Consider the following 18655-nt stretch of genomic DNA (forward strand, 5'->3'; position numbering starts at 1 on the left):
CCTCACTACTCATCTTCATCTCTCCCTGTCGTCCTTGTGTAAGTGCCCTAAAACTGACCCTGTCCACTTCTAGTGCCAACCGCCCCCCCCCTCCCCCAACGACCTCCTGTCTTGGTGTAACTTACCATCCGCCCGCCGCTCTGATGCCGGCCACATCCTTTTCTTCGCCATCCAGGCACCTTGCTCTGTACCTGCATCCCTCCTCTCCTGCCCTGATGGGCTTAGCCTCAGCGGAGGCTGGGAGCACTGTAGTCTTAGCCGTTCCCTGCTGCGGTTTTTTTTGCCTTGGGCGGCCGCAGGCTCTGGCCTGTTGCCGCCATGCTCCCTCTCCTCATGGTGCGCCCCCTTTTTGCTGCGCTCACCGGTCCAGGTCCTGATACCTTCAGGCCTCCGCCGCTGGAGACCGGCCCCAGAGATGACAAGCAATCATCTATTGCAAAACAACCATAATAATATTAGAAAAGGTTAAGTACACAGACACCTAACCCAGAATGAGAACAGTAATAAGACACATAAATACGTGACAAATTAACATTAATAAAGCATATTTACAATATATAAATAATAAATATTGAATACTATATCATTTTCTAATGCTCTACAGCTAGAAAACCATCGCTCTCTATCACAATGTGAAAGTACGTGATTGGCCTTTATTCCCACCAGCATGGAAAGGGTCCCTATGACTAGAGGCCACGTGACTGGCTGATGTCGCACAGTGAGTCAGCGGCATGCAGGAAGGTGAAGAATAATAATAAGAATAACACTGTGCCTACATGTGTATACAAATACTCTGCAGTCGTTAACACTTTATAACCCAGAGATTACTCAGGGGCTCAGCATTCCAAGGATCACATTCACAGTTATTTCTTTTTAGTATGTCACATTTACCTGTATTAAATACTGATAATGAGTTTAATTCACATCAGTATTTCCCAGGGTCCATGCAGGAGGGGCATTTAACCTCCTTTAGTGCCCTAATGACGTACGTTTTTAGGGTCTGTATGTGATCAGCGCTCTGTACCAAACTGACGGGTCCCCCTGGGCAGAAAATGCATCCCGCGAGGCGGAAGTGCCGGGGGGACCAGGGGCCATGACACTCAGGCACTGAAAGGGTTAACACACTGCACACGCATATACATGTTCTGAAATGCTTTGCAGGCCCCTCTGACCCTAAAAAAAAAGATTTAATGGAAAAAAAGTGCTCATCTTCAAGACTGAGATTCAGCTATAGCTGATGGAGCCGGCAGGGGAGGGGTTAATCAGACAGCACTCTGGTAGAAGTGTGCACAGTATCGTGGCCCTGCACCATACAGCTTACAACCTATCTTGGTGCCTATAACATGGGTAGGTAAAGCTGTGTGTACATATAGGTATAAATGAGCAATAAGATTCGTCATGAGGGGGAATTTACATCTTTGGCAGGTAGAGGGTTAATGCAGTTACACTGCATCTCTCTCCAGCATGGAGGTGGTTAACATGGGGACAAAGGCACATGTGACACCATGATACAGTAATAGTGTATCACCTGCACCTCACCTGTTTACCTTCTCAGCCATGAGATCATGTGACATATACAGTGTCACAAGACTGAGTGATACATAACCCGGGGATCTGCAGAGCACTGCACTATTAACCCCTCCCCTCCCCCCCCCCCCCCCCCCCCCCCCCCCCCCCCCCCGGGACTTGCATGGTACATTGTACTATTAACCTCTACCGGAGGGGGAGGGGTGGATAGGACAGAGGAGGAGGGGAGAGGGGGGGATGGAGAGGACAGAGGAGGAGAGGGGGGGGGTGGAGAGGACAGAGGAGGAGAGGGGGGGGGGTGGAGAGGACAGAGGAGGAGGGGGAGAGGGGGGTGGAGAGGACAGAGGAGGAGGGGGAGAGGGGAGAGGACAGAGGAGGAGGGGGAGAGGGGGGTGGAGAGGACAGAGGGGGAGGGGACAAGACAGAGAAGGAGAAAGTAAGAGAAGGGGGGAGAGAGGATAAAGGAGGAGACGGGGGTGGGTGAGTGCAATGCCCTCCCCAATGCATTCGCTACATTGTAAGAGTTTTTTCCCCCAACATTTCAATTTCCTGGGGTTTTTTTGTCGCAGAAAGGTAATAAAATCAGTAAATTAGCAAGTGTTCAGTGACATATCGCCAGAGAGCGAGCTAACCACAGTAACGAATCCAGGTGCAGTTGGGATACACAGCAATGCAGAAAAAAAGTCCGAGATCCCCTACGCCCAGTAAAATGGTCTGAGAATTATCTTTAACGGCAGAGGATCAGTGAGGAAGGGTTATATGCAGTAACGCAACTCCTGCAGTGCATCTCTGGCATGAAGCGTTTCTCACCCTACAAGATACCCCTACGGCAGTGGATATTCACAGTTGAGTGCAAATAGCCGCACGGCTATTCGCACTCAGTAAACATCCCAGCCTGGAATCGAACCCTTGTCCCCTTACGGCTATTCGCACTCAGTAGAACTTAACTGAGTGCGAATAGCCAAGCTGTTATGAACAGGTTTCTATGCCTTTATTCATCAGGAAAAAATCAGAAAGTCACACTCAGTTAAGTTCTACGGCTATTCGCACTCAGTATAAAATAAAATGGAAAAAATAAACATCCCTGCCAGGAATGGAACCCTGGTCCACTATGCGAATGGCCTGCTGCATAACCACTGAGCTATAAGACTTTCTGATTTTTTCCTGGTGAATAAAGGCATAGAAACCTGTTCATAACAGCTTGGCTATTTGCACTCAGTTAAGTTCTACTGAGTGCGAATAGCCGTAAGGGGACAGGGGTTCGATTCCAGGCTGGGATGTTTACTGAGTGCAAATAGCCGTGTGCGGCTATTTGCACTCAACTGTGAATATCCACTGCCATACCCTACACACATTCAAACAGACATTCTGTTCTCTGAACAAGCAGGAAACCCAGTGGTACTGAGTACCATCCCAATCCAACATCTGGGAGGACGGTGGGGTTAACCCCTACACACTGCCAGTGGCTTACGTCCCATTGCGCAGCTGCATTTCTGGCACTGGAGGGGTTAATATCTTCTAACCCTTTGTTTGGCTTAGATGGTGCCGCCTAGGGGGCGTGTCCTGTGACATCACAATGCTCCATCTCTGACATTGTTGCAGTAACTGAGCAGCTGGATACACAGCCCGGTTTAAAGGGACGGTGCAGCTGCTAAGGCCACAGGATATAGGGGCCACAGGACAGAGGCCCACTTATTTACTGTGAGAGGGGACGACAGGCGCCGCAGACATGAAATTCCAGTACAAAGAGGATCATCCCTTCGAATACAGGAAGAAGGAAGGAGAGAAGATCAGGAAGAAATATCCAGACAGGGTCCCTGTGAGTATTAAAAGAGGCTGCAGAGCGTCGCGCTGCCACCCTCTCCCAGCTGCAGAGCGTCGCGCTGCCACCCTCTCCTAGCTGCAGAGCGTCGCGCTGCCACCCTCTCCCAGCTGCAGAGCGTCGCGCTGCCACCCTCTCCCAGCTGCAGAGCGTCGCGCTGCCACCTTCTCCCAGCTGCAGAGCGTCGCGCTGCCACCCTCTCCCACCTGCAGAGCGTCGCGCTGCCACCTTTTCACAGCTGCAGAATATCGCACCACCATCTTCTCCCGGCTGCAGAGCGTTGCGCTGTTAAACCTCATTCTCTCTTGAATGTCGATTCTTAGGGCCGGTTCCCTGCATTATTAACCCCTTCACGGCAAGAGAGACCTGGCAGGATGCCCTTGTATTACTATTATTTGAAATGTGTGTGTGTGTGTGTGTGTGTGTGTGTGTGTGTGTGTGTGTGTGTGTATATACGTATGTTGGGTCCTACTCAATGCCAGACGGACCCGCAGCACATTGCTCTGTCTGTTACTACATTGCTTCACCACACATTACACATCCTCTGGCACTGAACAGGTTAACGGGCAATAGGGTTTTACAGGTGTGTGTCCCCCCCCCCCCCACTCTTGTCTTCTGTGTCCTTGCCCTGTTTCTGAGCGGTGTTAACCCTTTGCTTCTGAGTAGGAGACCCCCTTGATGCTGTCTTAACCCTTTTTTTAAAGGTGCTGTGCCCTAATCATGATGGGTACAGAGTGGAGGCCTGGGGCAGCCCAGGAGGTTTTGGGGAGGTGGGACTGGTTTCCCCGGGGATAAGTAATATATAGAGAGGATATCTGCTCCAGACCCAGCCTGTGTCACATACATAGTCACCTAGACCAGTGTTCAACCTTTTATCTCTCTGGCACCCCCCCAGGGTTGCCACTTTCAACTGAAGGCCAACCCTGAGATGTTTTTTAAATAAAGCATTTGCCTCTGGCGTCTTCTCGGCATCTTCCCCCTGCAATTCACTTCAATATGGCTGTGCGGCGTCAAATGTTACAACGTCACGCGGCATCAACTTGCCATGACAATGTGGCACCGCATGACGTAGCGTCTTGTCATGGCAACGCGGTGACATTTGCTGCCCCGCAGCCTTATTGCCAGTATTTGCAGGGGGAAGATGCCGGGGGATGTTGCTGCCGCAACTGCCTGCCCACGGTTGCCACCACCCGGAGGTTTACTAGGTAAACCCATAGCCCGGGGATACGTGGCCAAAACCCGTAGTCTCAGTTGCTGAGGCACCCCTACAACAGGACAGGGTCACAGAAAGGACAGGAGATAAGAAGAGGGTTCAACGCACGCGCCACCTCCTCCTCTGCTTGGCCACACCCCACAGGCTACTGACACCTCCTCCTGGTTGGCTGCTGCTGGGTAATGCAGCAAAACAGGGAAGGGGGGAGTCAAGTGTGTGTGAGACTCCCTGCTGTGTGTGTGAGACGCCCTGCTGTGTGTGTGAGACTCCCTGCTGTGTGTGTGAGAGACTCCCTGCTGTGTGTGTGTGTGTGTGTGTGTGTGTGTGTGTGTGTGTGTGTGTGTGAGACTCCCTGCTGTGTGTGTGTGTGTGTGAGACTCCCTGCTGTGTGTGTGTGTGTGTGTGTGTGAGACTCCCTGCTCTCTGTGTGTGTGTGTGTGTGTGAGACTCCCTGCTGTGTGTGTGTGTGTGTGTGTGTGTGTGTGTGTGTGTGTGTGTGTGTGTGTGTGTGTGTGTGTGTGTGTGTGTGTGTGTGTGTGTGTGTGTGTGTGTGTGTGTATGTCTTTATTTATATAGCCACAAAAGGTCCTTGTTCAGCCTTGTATTAACTTTCTAGAGGGTTGCTATCAGGGAAAGAGATGCATGCACAACATGAAAGAGAAAGGATCCCTGTCTGCACACGCCTCTACTAATATCTTACTCGTCAGGACATACAGTATTAAAACGTGTTTTTCTAACGTGGAATTTTTTTTTAAAGAGACGAGACTAAATTACCTCATACCACAGGGTTTACGCATCAATACTTTCCCAGCTTTTGGGGTTCAAGATGAGGTGTTCACCAAAAAATGGGAGGGCATGCTCCAAGGATCTAATGCTCCTTCTGATTGAGTACGAATCTTCAAAATTAGAAGAAGCAACTGTGGAGTTGGATTTAGAACTCAAACAAATTGATAAGTGGGATAAAGAACCTGACTTTATAGATTTAGAATCAAAATTAAAGAAACATGTAGAAAAATTTACCAAAGAAATAGAACGAAAACACAAAAAAAATTATGAGAGCTGTAAACAACTGTAAAACGGGGAAAATCTATAGAACAAATAAACATATACATGAAGAGTATCACGATTCCTCCACAGAGTGGGAAAATTCCGATACGGACGACAATAACCATTCTAACCCAACTGATGCAGAAAATGTCCATGGCAATCACACTGTTTTAGAGGCACAGAGGGGTGGACAAGGGAGAGGACTAGGCGCAAGACCAGACGAGGCAAGGGAAAGGCTGAGAGATATGGGAGGGAGGAGGGGGAACCACCAGTAGTCACATTGTGTGAGCAGAATGAGCTGCAGGTGGTCAACCTCACATCCACTGCCCTGACACCTGCACAAGAGACCGTCCTGAAAAAAGGGTCATCTTTCACCCCATCTTGCAATCTAAATCTCTTTGAAAGGATCAAAGACATAAATCTCTTTGGCCGCAAGTTAGCATTACACAAATTGTATAAAAGAAGAGAAATGTTTAACACCCCACCAGATTTCATGGCCTCAGCCGATATTATGGGCCTAGAAAATCTTAGAAACCTGATATCACCAGTTGATCATAGCAACAGAGATCCAGGACATGATCCGTTTACCTCCCTTAGGCCTGAAAGCTGAGTTACACCGCCACTCAGCTCTAATAACAATATTGAGATGTTCCTTAGGATGGTGACCAATGATTTAGAGCATTTTACCCCATAGCGGAGGACAGGAAAATATGACACTCTTGGAGAGGCTAGCCCTTAAAGAGTTAACAAACTTGAAGGGAATCATTATAAAACCCTTGGACTAAGGGGGAAATATTGCCCTGCTGGGTGAGGAAAAATATTATGCAGAAAACTTGAGACTCCTTAATAATCGCTGCTGTTATGAGGTCCTTCAGAGAGACCCCGACAATCACCTATTTTAAGATTCTAAAGTCAATCCTAACAAATGGACTACTGAAAAAGGTGATCTCAGAGCAGGCGTTCAAGTTTATGCTGGTGGAGAAATCCAAAGTAGCTACATACCATAGCATACCAAAACTGCACAAGAATGCCCTGCATCCACCGGGCAGACCGATAGTATTGGGTATTGATTCCCTTAGTGAACATGTCAGTACGTATCTTGATAACATTTTAAGACCGTTTGTCACCAGTCTACCGTCACATAGTGAGGATACCACTGATGCACTAAGAAAGATCGATGGGGTACAAATATCAGCTGGTACGTTTCTAGCATCATTAGACGTAGAATCCCTATATACAAGCATATAGCACCCAGTGGGTTTAGCGGCGGTTGTCCATTTTCTACGAGCTAGGAGCATGGAACATCATGATCATAATGTGTTCACTATAGAGCTTTTGGAATTTGTGTTGACACACAACTTCTTCCTTTTTAAAGTGAAATATTACCACCAACTACAAGGAACTGCCATGGGCACTACCTGTGCGCCTACATATGTTAACATCTATCTAGGGTGGTGGGAGGAGACAAAAGTATTTACTCCAGACATGTAGATACACACACAACACATTGATCTTTAGTCACGCTACATCGATGATGTGCTGGTGGTGTGGAATGGCACAATACTGGAGTTCCACTCCTTTGTGGGAAAGGGGAGTGATGTATAATAGCGCTAATGGGGATTACAAACAATTGACCCTACTCTAAGGGTGAGCCATATGGTTGCAAGGCAGCCTGGTGGTAACCTGACAGTACAATCAGAATAAACAGCAAATAAACAAAAGAGATACCGGTGCCTAATGAGTCCAAAAATAATGGAATCCTGGATATCCAGTAGAAATAGTTCCAGTTCCAAGGAAATCAACAGTCTCTGTATCTTGGGGTATTCAGATATGACTTGATGCAGTGGAAGTAGAACATGCAATGAAAAAAGAAATATTTAGTGCAACACAGTTAAACAATTTATACAGACATAATTGCAACTGGCTGACATAAACAGACAAAACAAACAGATACAACTAGACAAACAACACTTAAGCAAAGCTAATGATAAAAGTTATTTATTAAACTAGATGATAAAAAGGACAAATGGCTAACAGACCGCTCCGGTGGGTTAAAACCTAGATAACACTCATAGGACGGCTGCTGGTAATTCGCATAGTACCAATGGGGGCTGGTGACCGCGTGTGGGGGATCCACTGGGTGCCTCAGACGCCTTGTATTCCTTCTGCGTCTCTCTACTGGCAAAAACCGGAAGTGACGCCGTCCTCGTGGCGGACCGGAAATGACGTTGCCGGATGTGGCGTCAGAACCTGGCAATCTCCAGTGGAAGATACAGGAAACGGCGATCTGCACCTCCTTGCCCCATAGTCGTTGGAAGAATGCACTCAGCACTTGCACTGCTTGTAAATATAAGCCACCAAATGTCCTATATATAGATAAAAAATGCCCTACGCGTTTCGTGCGTCTAAACACACTTCCTCAGGCATGGCATTTTTTATCTATATATAGGACATTTGGTGGCTTATATTTACAAGCAGTACAAGTGCTGAGTGCATTCTTCCAACGACTGTGGGGCAAGACATTGCACCAACTCTGACGCCACATTTTAGAACATGCTAGTGCAATTAGGAACAATATAGACACCCCGGTAGCGTGACATATTAACCTGGTCCACCATGGAGATGCAAACCAACTGTCATTCTGGGGAATTGATCACATGACGCTGGGTTTGAGAGAAGGGGATCTTGACAATACTCTATTGAGGAAGGAGGCAAAATGGATATACACTTTGGGCACTTTATCTCCAAGAGACCTGAATGAAGGCTTTGTGTATTCTGCCTTCCTCTAACTCTCTGCTGTAATAACTCAGATACCTGAAGAATCTATATGAAAAAGTTATACACTTTTACCATGATTAAATTAATGAGGAAATGCAATGTAGGTATTATACCATGTGCAGTAGATTTAATTATCAGGTAGGCATCTCATACATAGATATCCATTACAACTTGGATATCACGGGTATTTATAACACTGGGCATTCCCTGTAGATGATCAGTACGGCAAGGGGATCTGAATATTTTACCATCATAACCATAGATTGACATCAGGGAGTCTGTTATACCTTTATCATATGACCCATTAATATTAACAGAAGGGGCTTCAGCAGAATATGGCTTGTGGTCATTTCCCATGCAGTTAAAACCTAATGTGGAATGACATGTATGAGTTTATAATATATACCTAACATATATTTACAACACAGAAGCAGAACCTGCTTTTTTGATTACTCTCTTTTTATGTTTTATTGAATACTTACCGTTTTTATTAGGATTAGGTATTGACTCTATTTCCTTTTTAACGATGGGGTCACACTGCAATGGCTGTCAGTAGCTTTGTTTACTTTACCGTTGATTGGCTACCAGCTTCGCGCCAAATACACAGGTGTAACTCACCTGTACTTCTGCAACTATGGTAACCATTGGAGTCAAATAGCCGGTGAGAGCAGTGAACCGCCCACCCCGTATAAGTGCCGAGTTCAGAACTAAACGTGCGTCGGGATATGACGTCAGTAGTGCGTCACAAGCACGACTGAACCGGAGGTTTCAGCAATAGAAGAGTGTGCTGAGGCATCATGTCTCTGTGTCTAATTCTCAATCTTTTTCTAATAGTAAGATAAACTAAGTTTTGGTCCGGTCCAGGCATCCACTAGTTGTGAGAACATGCTATTATAAGGCTGGGCTCCGTTAGAATCTGACGGCGTTGGCAAGGAATAATCTAGCTGTGTGCTATAGCTCAGTATCAATCAGCATTTAATGTGTCGGCCTAATCATGCTGGAGAACATCTTGTGTATGGACCTGCAATGATACCCTTTACCAACTGCTATGTTAGATCAGGGGAGTGGAAACTTTTGAAGCTGCGCCCCCCTGCCTAGCCTCCCCCGGTCTCGCGCCCCCCTGCCTAGCCTCCCCCGGTCTCGCGCCCCCCTGCCTAGCCTCCCCCGGTCTCACGCCCCCTCTCAGACCTTCCAGCAGCGTCAAATGATGCTCCGGGGTCACATGATGTCAGGTCACGTGACCCGCGGCGTCATTTGACGCCGCGTTGTCATGGAGACACGTCTGAATCCCGGAAGTGTAATGAATTAATCATTCAGAACTGGTTGAATATAATACTCCTTTTCAGTAAAGTTGTTGCTAACCCTGAAGCAATGACACAAAAGATTATATATATTGTATCAACTCCCAATCAGTATTAAGTCTGTTAGTAATAAGGGTTCTATTTACAATAGACAGGAGAGCAACTACAATGGTTCAAATAACATTATAGTTTAATCATTGAACAATTTACCAAGCAGGGAGGTATAGGTTCTACATCAATCCTATATTTCCTGTGCTGCAGTAATATAAACATACTATTCTGCGGCTGAGTTCTAATTATCCTTTTGTTCTTTGCATTATACTGTACTAACATAAGGACAGATCATCCAAGTGTAAGCTTACCTACAGGATTTGAATCTCCCACTGTTCCATTAGGAACAGGGTAGTATCACATTGAGTGAGATATATTTAATGTGTAGTATGCCAAACAGGGCAACTACAGGCATACCCCGCTTTAAGGACACTCACTTTAAGTACACTCGCGAGTAAGTACATTTCGCTCAATAGGCAAACAGCAGCTCACGCATGCGCCTGTCAGCACGTCCTGAACAGCAGTACCGGCTCCCTACCTGTACCGGAGCTCTGCACAAGCGGGGAGACTATAGAGCCTGTTACAAATGCGTTATTTACATCAGTTTTGCACATATATGACGATTGCAGTACAGTACATGCATCAATAAGTGGGGAAAAGGTAGTGTTTCACTTTAAGTACATTTTCACTTTACATACATGCTCCGGTCCCATTGTGTACGTTAATGCGGGGTATGCCTGTACAGCGCAACAGGAACTAGGATACTTGCTATCAATCTCCCATGATATATTGTAAGTGCTATAGCAAAATCATCACAGCAAATCATGAAGTTTTACCTATTAGGTGTGGGAACTAATGATCACACCACTTTCCCATTAAGGAGGTATAGGTTTTTTTATCAACTACGCCAGCGTTTCCCAAACTTTTTTTTCCGTGACCCGGTTATTTTTTAACTTCTTTTTCGTGACCCACTAAAAATTTTATCGCCTATACTGGCCTATAGGGCCTGCACAGACACACACACACAGCCACTGATATACACACACACACATCCACTGATATACACACATACACACACACAGCCGCTGATACACACATACACAGCCACTGATACACACACACACAGCCACTGACACACGCAGCCACTGACACACACACTGATACACACACACGCAGCCACTGATACACACACACCCAGCCACTGACACACACGCAGCCACTGACACACACGCAGCCACACAGATACTGCTACACACACACACACACACACACACACACACTGATACACACAGACACTGATACACACACACTTACACTGATACTGATACACACAGACACTGATTCACACACAGACACACACACACTGATACAGATACACACACACACACAGCCGCTGATACACACATACACAGCCACTGATACACACACACACACAGCCACTGACACACGCAGCCACTGACACACACACTGATACACACACAGAGCCACTGATACACACACACGCAGCCACTGACACACACACCCAGCCACTGACACACACACCCAGCCACTGACACACAAGCAGCCACACAGACACTGCTACACACACACACACACACACACACACTGATACACACACACAGACACTGATACACACACACTTACACTGATACTGATACACACAGACACTGATTCACACACAGACACTGATTCACACACAGACACTGATTCACACACAGACACACACACACACACACACTGATACAGATACACACACACACAGACACTGATACACACACACACACTCGCTCTCCCCTATACGCACACAGACACAAACAGTGAATTACAGGCAACGACTGATGTGAGTGACTGGAGGGGGGGGGGGGCAGGGACACTTAGGTGGGTGGTGGGTGGGAGGGAGGGGGCCAGGGACACTCTGGGGGCCAGGGACATTTGGGTGGGTGGGAGGGGGCCAGGGACATTTGGGTGGGTGGGAGGGGGCCAGGGACACTTGGGTGGGAGGGAGGGGGCTAGGGACACTTGGGTGGGAGGGAGGGGGCCAGGGACACTTGGGTGGGAGGGAGGGGGCTAGGGACACTTGGGTGGGAGGGAGGGGGCCAGGGACACTTGGGTGGGTGGGAGGGATGGGGCCAGGGACACTTGGGTGGGTGGGAGGGGGCCAGGGACACTTAGGGAGGGGGCCAGGGACACTTGGGTGGGTGGGAGGGAGGGGGCCAGGGACACTTGGGTGGGTGGGAAGGAGGGGGCCAGGGACACTTGGGTGGGAGGGAGGGGGCCAGGGACACTTGGGTGGGTGGGAGGGGGCCAGGGACACTTAGGGGGCCAGGGACAATTGGGTGGGTGGGAGGGGGCCAGGGACACTTGGGTGGGAGGGAGGGGGCCAGGGACACTTGGGTGGGTGGGAGGGGGCCAGGGACACGTGAGTGGGAGGGGGCCAGGGACACTTGGGTGGGAGGGGGCCAGGGACACGGGTGGGTGGGAGGGGGCCAGGGACACTTGGGTGGGTGGGAGGGAGGGGGCCAGGGACACTTGGGTGGGTGGGAGGGAGGGGGCCAGGGACACTTGGGGGGGTAGGAGGGGGCCAGGGACACTTGGGGGGGGGGGGGGGGGGGGGTGGGAGGGAGGGGGCCAGGGACACCTGGGTGGGAGGCAGTGACTGGGTGGGGTGACTTACCTTGCCGCCGGACGCTTTCCCCTGCTGCCCCCGATATCCCCTGCTGCCCGGGATGGGAGGTGGGCACTGGGGGTGGGCTCGGGAGGGGGTGCCACGGGAGGTGAGCTCGGGAAGCTGGCCGCGGGGGGAAGCGGGCCGCAGTAGGAGCTTGTACTTCCACCCTCCCCCATGTAACGTGCGGGCCGCAGAGGAGCTGGAACTTCCTCCTCCGTCATATAAATAACAAATAACAGAACATGGGAATAAGCGCTTCAGACATAAAAATTAACATTTAGGAAGAGCAGTCCCTGCTCCAAAGTGCTTACAATCTAATTGTGTGAGAGACTCCCTGCATCGTGTGTGTGTGTGTCTGTGTGTGTGTGTGTGTGTGTGTGTGACTCCCGGTTGCGTGTGTGTGTGTGTTTGTGTGTCTCTCTCTGTGTGCTGACACCTTTTATTTATTTTTTAAAATGTATTTCAGGTCATTGTAGAAAAGGCCCCTAAAGCCAGAGTTCCTGATCTGGATAAGAGGAAATACCTGGTGCCCTCCGACCTCACAGGTACGCCCCATCTCTCACCGAGACACTGTGTATACCATGTCGGACCACTTCTGCACTGAATGAGGAATGGGACAACTTAAGAGTTGGGTTACATTGAGTAATACAAAAAAAATGGTTTCTGCTCAGCTTAAATGTGAATGTGGGGGGTGGGGGGGTGCAGAACAGGAATAAAGCAATATAAAGACAACAAGAAAAGATTCCTGTGTTTAAGTGCACTCCACCTCCATAGTATTAGGAAGGTAATATTTTACTGGAAAGAGATGGAGATCCATCTCCACTAATTGGCATAATATTTATTTATATTTTAGAAACAAAAAAAGTAACATAATAAAACCTATAGCTAATAGTGCTAATTGACACTATATACAGGAATGGGAAGGATTCCCTATTTCTCCCTTTTGGTCAAATATCATAGTTCCTTTGAACTAGTATTTGTCATTACATTGAGTAATACTGTTTTTTTGTTTCCACACTCCCCTCTCATCCTTTACCTCCGCCCTTTTTCCCAACACCACCTCCTCTCGTCTCTTTCCTTCTCCTCTTACTCATTTTCCTCCTGTCCTTTCTGCCTATCATTCCGTCCCTCCTACCTCCCCCCCGTTCTCCATCCTCCTCCCCCCCGTTCTCCATCCTCCTCCCTCCCCCTCCTCCCCCTTCTTTCCCTTCTTCCCCTCCATTCTCCCCTTTTCCCCCCCATCCCCTCCATCCTCCCTCTCTTCCCCCCCTTCATTCGCACATCTCCATTCCTGCTCCATTTCCCCCCCTCCAGTCGGACAGTTTTACTTTCTCATCAGAAAGCGGATTCACCTTCGTCCCGAGGATGCCCTTTTCTTCTTTGTCAACAACACTATCCCTCCTACCAGTGCTACAATGGGGCAACTGTATGAGGTAAGCACATGTCCCATGGGGCAACTGTATGAGGTAAAGGCATGTGTCATGGGGCAACTGTATGAGGTAAAGGCATGTGTCATGGGGCAACTGTATGAGGTAAAGGCATGTGTCATGGGGCAACTGTTATAAGCTAAGGGCATGTGTCTTGGGGCATAAGGTAAAGACCTGTTTTGTGGGGTAATTATAGGAAGTAAATGTCTGTATTTTGGGGTAATTATAGGAAGTAAATGTCTGTATTTTGGGGTAACTAGCTAATGTACCCGGCTTCGCACGGTTGCAGTACTCTGGAGTCATCTTTTCCATTGCAGACTTGGAACTGTGAATCAATCAATAATAACCCTCTGATCACATCCAGTGAGTGCTGTACCCTCTACCCCCCAATCACAGACTCCCCACACCAAATTACAGTGACATCCACCCTCTTCACTGACACAACCCATTCGTGACCTCCCCCTCTGTGACACTCACTCCCCATCAGTAACCTTCCTCTCTCACATTCACCCCTCGTCCTCCCCCTTCCTCCATGTATTTCTCTCCCCCCCTCTCTCACTCTCACCCCCCTTCCTCACACCTCCACATTTCCCCCCATCACACCCTCATCTTTCCCTCCCCCTTACACACCCACCTTTCCCCCTCTTGCACACCCACCTCTCCCCCTCTTGCACACCCACCCCTCCCCCTTGCACACCCCCTTTGCCCCCCGTCTCTTGCACACCCACCCTGCCCCTCCCTCTCTTGCACACCCACCTCTCCCCCTCCCTCTCTTGCACACCCACCTCTCCCCCTCCCTCTCTTGCACACCCACCTCTCCCCCTCCCTCTCTTGCACACCCACCTCTCCCCCTCCCTCTCTTGCACACCCACCTCTCTCCCTCCCTCTCTTGCACACCCACCTCTCCCTCCCTCCATCCTTCTCTAGCACACCCACCTCTCCCTCCATCCCTCTTGCACACCTACCTCTCCCCCTTCCCTCTCTTGCACACCCAGCTCTCCCCCTTCCTCTCTTGCACACCCACCTCTCCCCCTTCCTCTCTTGCACACCCACCTCTCCCCCTCCCTCCCTCACTTGCATACCCACCTATCTCCCCCTTCCCTCTCTTTCACACCCACCCCTCCCTCTATTAGAAACCAATTATAGGACGTAAAAGCCTGTCGTATCGGCTAATTGCAGTACATGAAAATATCACTTGTGAGCACATTCACGTCTCGGACTGGTCTACATCACTGTTTTTCACCGTTGCCTCCTGGCATACAGTGCTTCCACTGCAGCAAGGGATTCTGGTAAATGACATGCAAATGAGCACAGTGTCCCCTTTTGCTTCAAATCCATTTTACCATGGACCCCATAAGAGTCCCACCTAAGGCTGCGTCCCCTGCTAGCGCTGAACGGGCGGCGCTTGACACGTTAGTGTGTGTGTGTAAGTTCCTGCTCACGTGGCGCGAGGGCACCCGCGCTTGGCGCTTACCAAAACAAAAAAATCTGACTTCCCCGCACGCTCAGCTGGCCCGCAATGCCGCCCTGCGCGCGCTTGCATTAATCGGAGGACACCCGGCGCTCATGCTTGGAGCGCTCTCCAAGCAGGAGCGCGCTCCGCATTAGCGGGGACTCAGCCTTAGGTTACACTAAGTTACACTGCCCCTGACATAAGGTTCTGAGCTGACAATGCAGCAAGGAATGATCAGTGTAGATTATTACCTCGTTGCTTGGGGTGGGGATGTCGCTTTATGCACAATTTCTGCCCTAAAGCATATTTATTGGTGTCTTACAGGATAACCACGAGGAGGATTACTTCCTCTACGTAGCATACAGCGACGAGAGCGTGTACGGGAAGTGACCCTGCAGGAGAATGGGCGGAACTCATTACAGCCAACATCATTATCATCACTACCACCACCACCACCACCACCACAACCAACCAGAGAGGAGAGAGGGCAGAACTCATCATCACAACCAACACCACCCTTCCCAACCAACCATATCACAGAACACCCAACCTCTAGGACTGTACGGCTCTCAGAACCTGTCAGCTATAAGGCTGGATGTCGTGGGAGGTTGGGCAGGATGTAAGGGGAGAAACAGTTGGCAACCTCTAGGGCTGGACAGCTCAAGAAAAGGACAAGGGAGGAGGGGGGGGGGCAGAACACCTCTTGGGATGGATGGGTGAAGGGATAGAATGATATGTAATGAAATGGGAACATCTAGGGCTGGGCAGCTCAGAGCACCACCATGTGGATACAGAGCTGAGCTCCTCTAGGGCTGGGTGGTTCCATGATACTAAGCTTATTACCTCTAGAACTGGACAGCCCTATCACTGCTCCACACATTGTGTGTATACATCAAACACTTCACTGAAGGTTAACACACATTTCCTATTGGTACAGACCAAGTCACACAATCCCCAACTAAGACTCTCCCCTCCTGTGGTGTATCAAACAAATCCATCCCGTTTGCATAATACAGGGAGATAAAAGCCTTTGATTGGCTGACAATGAATGTTTTAACCCCTCCCTGCCAAATAGATGTACTGTAGAATTTCAGCAGGTTTTTGGCTTGATAAACTCCAGACAATGGCTGGGAAATGGAATAAAAGATGTTCATGTGCTTATTTGCATGGTCACACCAAGGATATGTTATGGGGCATTTTCATTCTGCGTTTATTTCTGGGTCTGAATAATAATAATGCTTTTATCCACACTCAGTAGGGCAGAAGTGTTTTTAATGCTTTGTGAAACAGACTACTTTATTATAGTGAGTCTTTAACTCGTTGCAATGCTTCTAAAGCTAAGATTGAACATCAAATGTCTTCAACCTAATCTATGTAATTCAATTACAAAATACACATCAGAATACAGGAGCTATAAACCCAAATATGTGATACTTCTGTGATTATGGTCACACATTGAAGTAACGATCATAAATCAGAAATAATAGATGTTTTGTGCACTATTCTTATAACAGGACAGAAGAGGAGTAATTGATAGCTAGATAGAGATCAATGCTGTTTAGTTTTTAATTGCACCTAGTTTTAATACTAATGTATGCCTTTTCAATATTGAATTGGACACTTGTTAGGGATACATTGTTGTACTAGAATAATAGATACTGCAAATGCCCATTAGGTGGCAGTGTAGAGCTATGGAAATGGCAGTAGAACGAGACCAGATCCACAAGAGTGTGCCAGACTTTAGCACCCTGGCTCCCATTCATATGCATAGGAGTAAAGGATGCTGCAGCGCAGCTCCCCTTTGTGGCTCTGAGCCTAAGAACAGTTGAGATACCTGACATTGCAAATACGAAAACAACATTTATTTGCCTCTAATCAGGAATGATTTTCTTAGCATATGGGTGTATGAAGGAGGATACTAGGTAGTATTATAATCAGTAGAGGCGCCACTCACCTTCTTAAAGCTTCAGCTTTCCCCTCGCTCCCCCTTCTGCACTAAAACCTATTCCCTGCCAGTGAAAGTGAATAACAGTTTTTGTATCTGAGCCCTGATCATTTTGACCTCGAAATCACCACAGCTTTTCTTCCTCCGTTTGACAAGATACTCTTGAGGCATTTTTGTTTTATTTAATACTCATATTTTATTTATTTTTACAATGTATTCTGCGAACATACAGGAATGAGTTCACACCTAGAGAAACAAAAAAGGGTGTGTGTGTGAGGGTTAGGGGTGTACAGAAATGACAAAATTAAGAGGGGTGGAACTTAGACTGGGTAGGGGTTCTCAACTCAGATCGGTAGTACAGTTACATTGGTGTAAAATAACAAAGATAAAGATTCATAAATGTAAATTACAGTTCAGTTAAACACAGCTGAGAAGATATCCGGACCAACTCACTCCAGGGGAGAGCGAGGATCCTGGTACCTGTGACAGGGTTTTTATTTAAAGTACTTGTGGTTAGGTCAGTAGCAATCAGCTGCTCTTTATGGCAGAGCTGTGGTAAGAACAGGCTATTATTGTACAGTGGAAATCTTAAAGCAATGAAGAGGAGTCATCCAGTGTCTTGGCTCGCTGAGCCTCGTATGCTGTGATTATATAAGCCACGGGTGCCATACTCTCTGGAACTTGGCACATGTATCTTTCATGAAACTTGTCATTCTCCATTGGGAGGATAGACCATATTTTGTTTTCAGCATATCTCAGAGGGGAGGTTCAGATCTTTCCACTCTGAGGCATTTTTAATGAGCTTTTTCACATTCGGGATTTAAAATTTAAAGTTAACAACTGTCACATTGGTTGTTAACCAGTTATGCTGTGTAGAGTACTTTCTGTTTATTGCAATGCCAAATAATTTTTTGCCATGTACAGTAAGATTGCGTCACTAAAATATATGACCAGTCTGGTGATTTATCTTATAATTTCAGACCTGTGTATTTTAGTCTTATTTGTAAATGTCCATACTATTTGGTTATTCTGTTTATGTTCTAATTAATAATTGTTAGATTGGTATCCTACCCATTTAAATAAAACTGAAACAATATCCAAACCCAGAGGGAATGTCCTGATTGAAGCATCATTTTTAAGATGTTGGGTTACGAGGACAAAATAGGTCTGGTTTATACCTCTACTATTGTCTCTGCTGTCACAGTGGGGTTTAACTCTGACTAGGCGCTGCTGTGTGTGGGTTACCTCTCCCTGACTAGGTGCTGCTGTGTGTGGGTTACCTGTCCCTGACTAGGTGCTGCTGTGTGTGGGTTACCTCTCCCTGACTAGGTGCTGCTGTGTGTGGGTTACCTCCCTGACTAGGTGCTGCTGTGTGTGGGTTACCTCTCCCTGACTAGGTGCTGCTGTGTGTGGGTTACCTCTC

The 18655-nt window shown here is 47.9% G+C and overlaps 1 protein-coding gene across 1 annotated transcript; it reads left to right on the forward strand.

The window, feature by feature from the left end:
* The first annotated feature begins 3091 nt into the window (after positions 1-3091).
* GABARAPL1 (GABA type A receptor associated protein like 1) lies at positions 3092-18340 on the forward strand. The gene is made up of 4 exons (XM_075611750.1): positions 3092-3346; positions 12874-12952; positions 13722-13840; positions 15612-18340. Exons 1-4 carry the CDS (start codon positions 3257-3259, stop codon positions 15675-15677), a joined length of 354 nt encoding a protein of 117 aa, XP_075467865.1. The 5' UTR covers positions 3092-3256; the 3' UTR covers positions 15678-18340.
* The last annotated feature ends 315 nt before the right edge of the window (positions 18341-18655 follow it).

This window comes from Ascaphus truei, chromosome 8, assembly GCF_040206685.1.
Source record: "Ascaphus truei isolate aAscTru1 chromosome 8, aAscTru1.hap1, whole genome shotgun sequence".
Taxonomy (NCBI): Eukaryota; Metazoa; Chordata; class Amphibia; order Anura; family Ascaphidae; genus Ascaphus; species Ascaphus truei.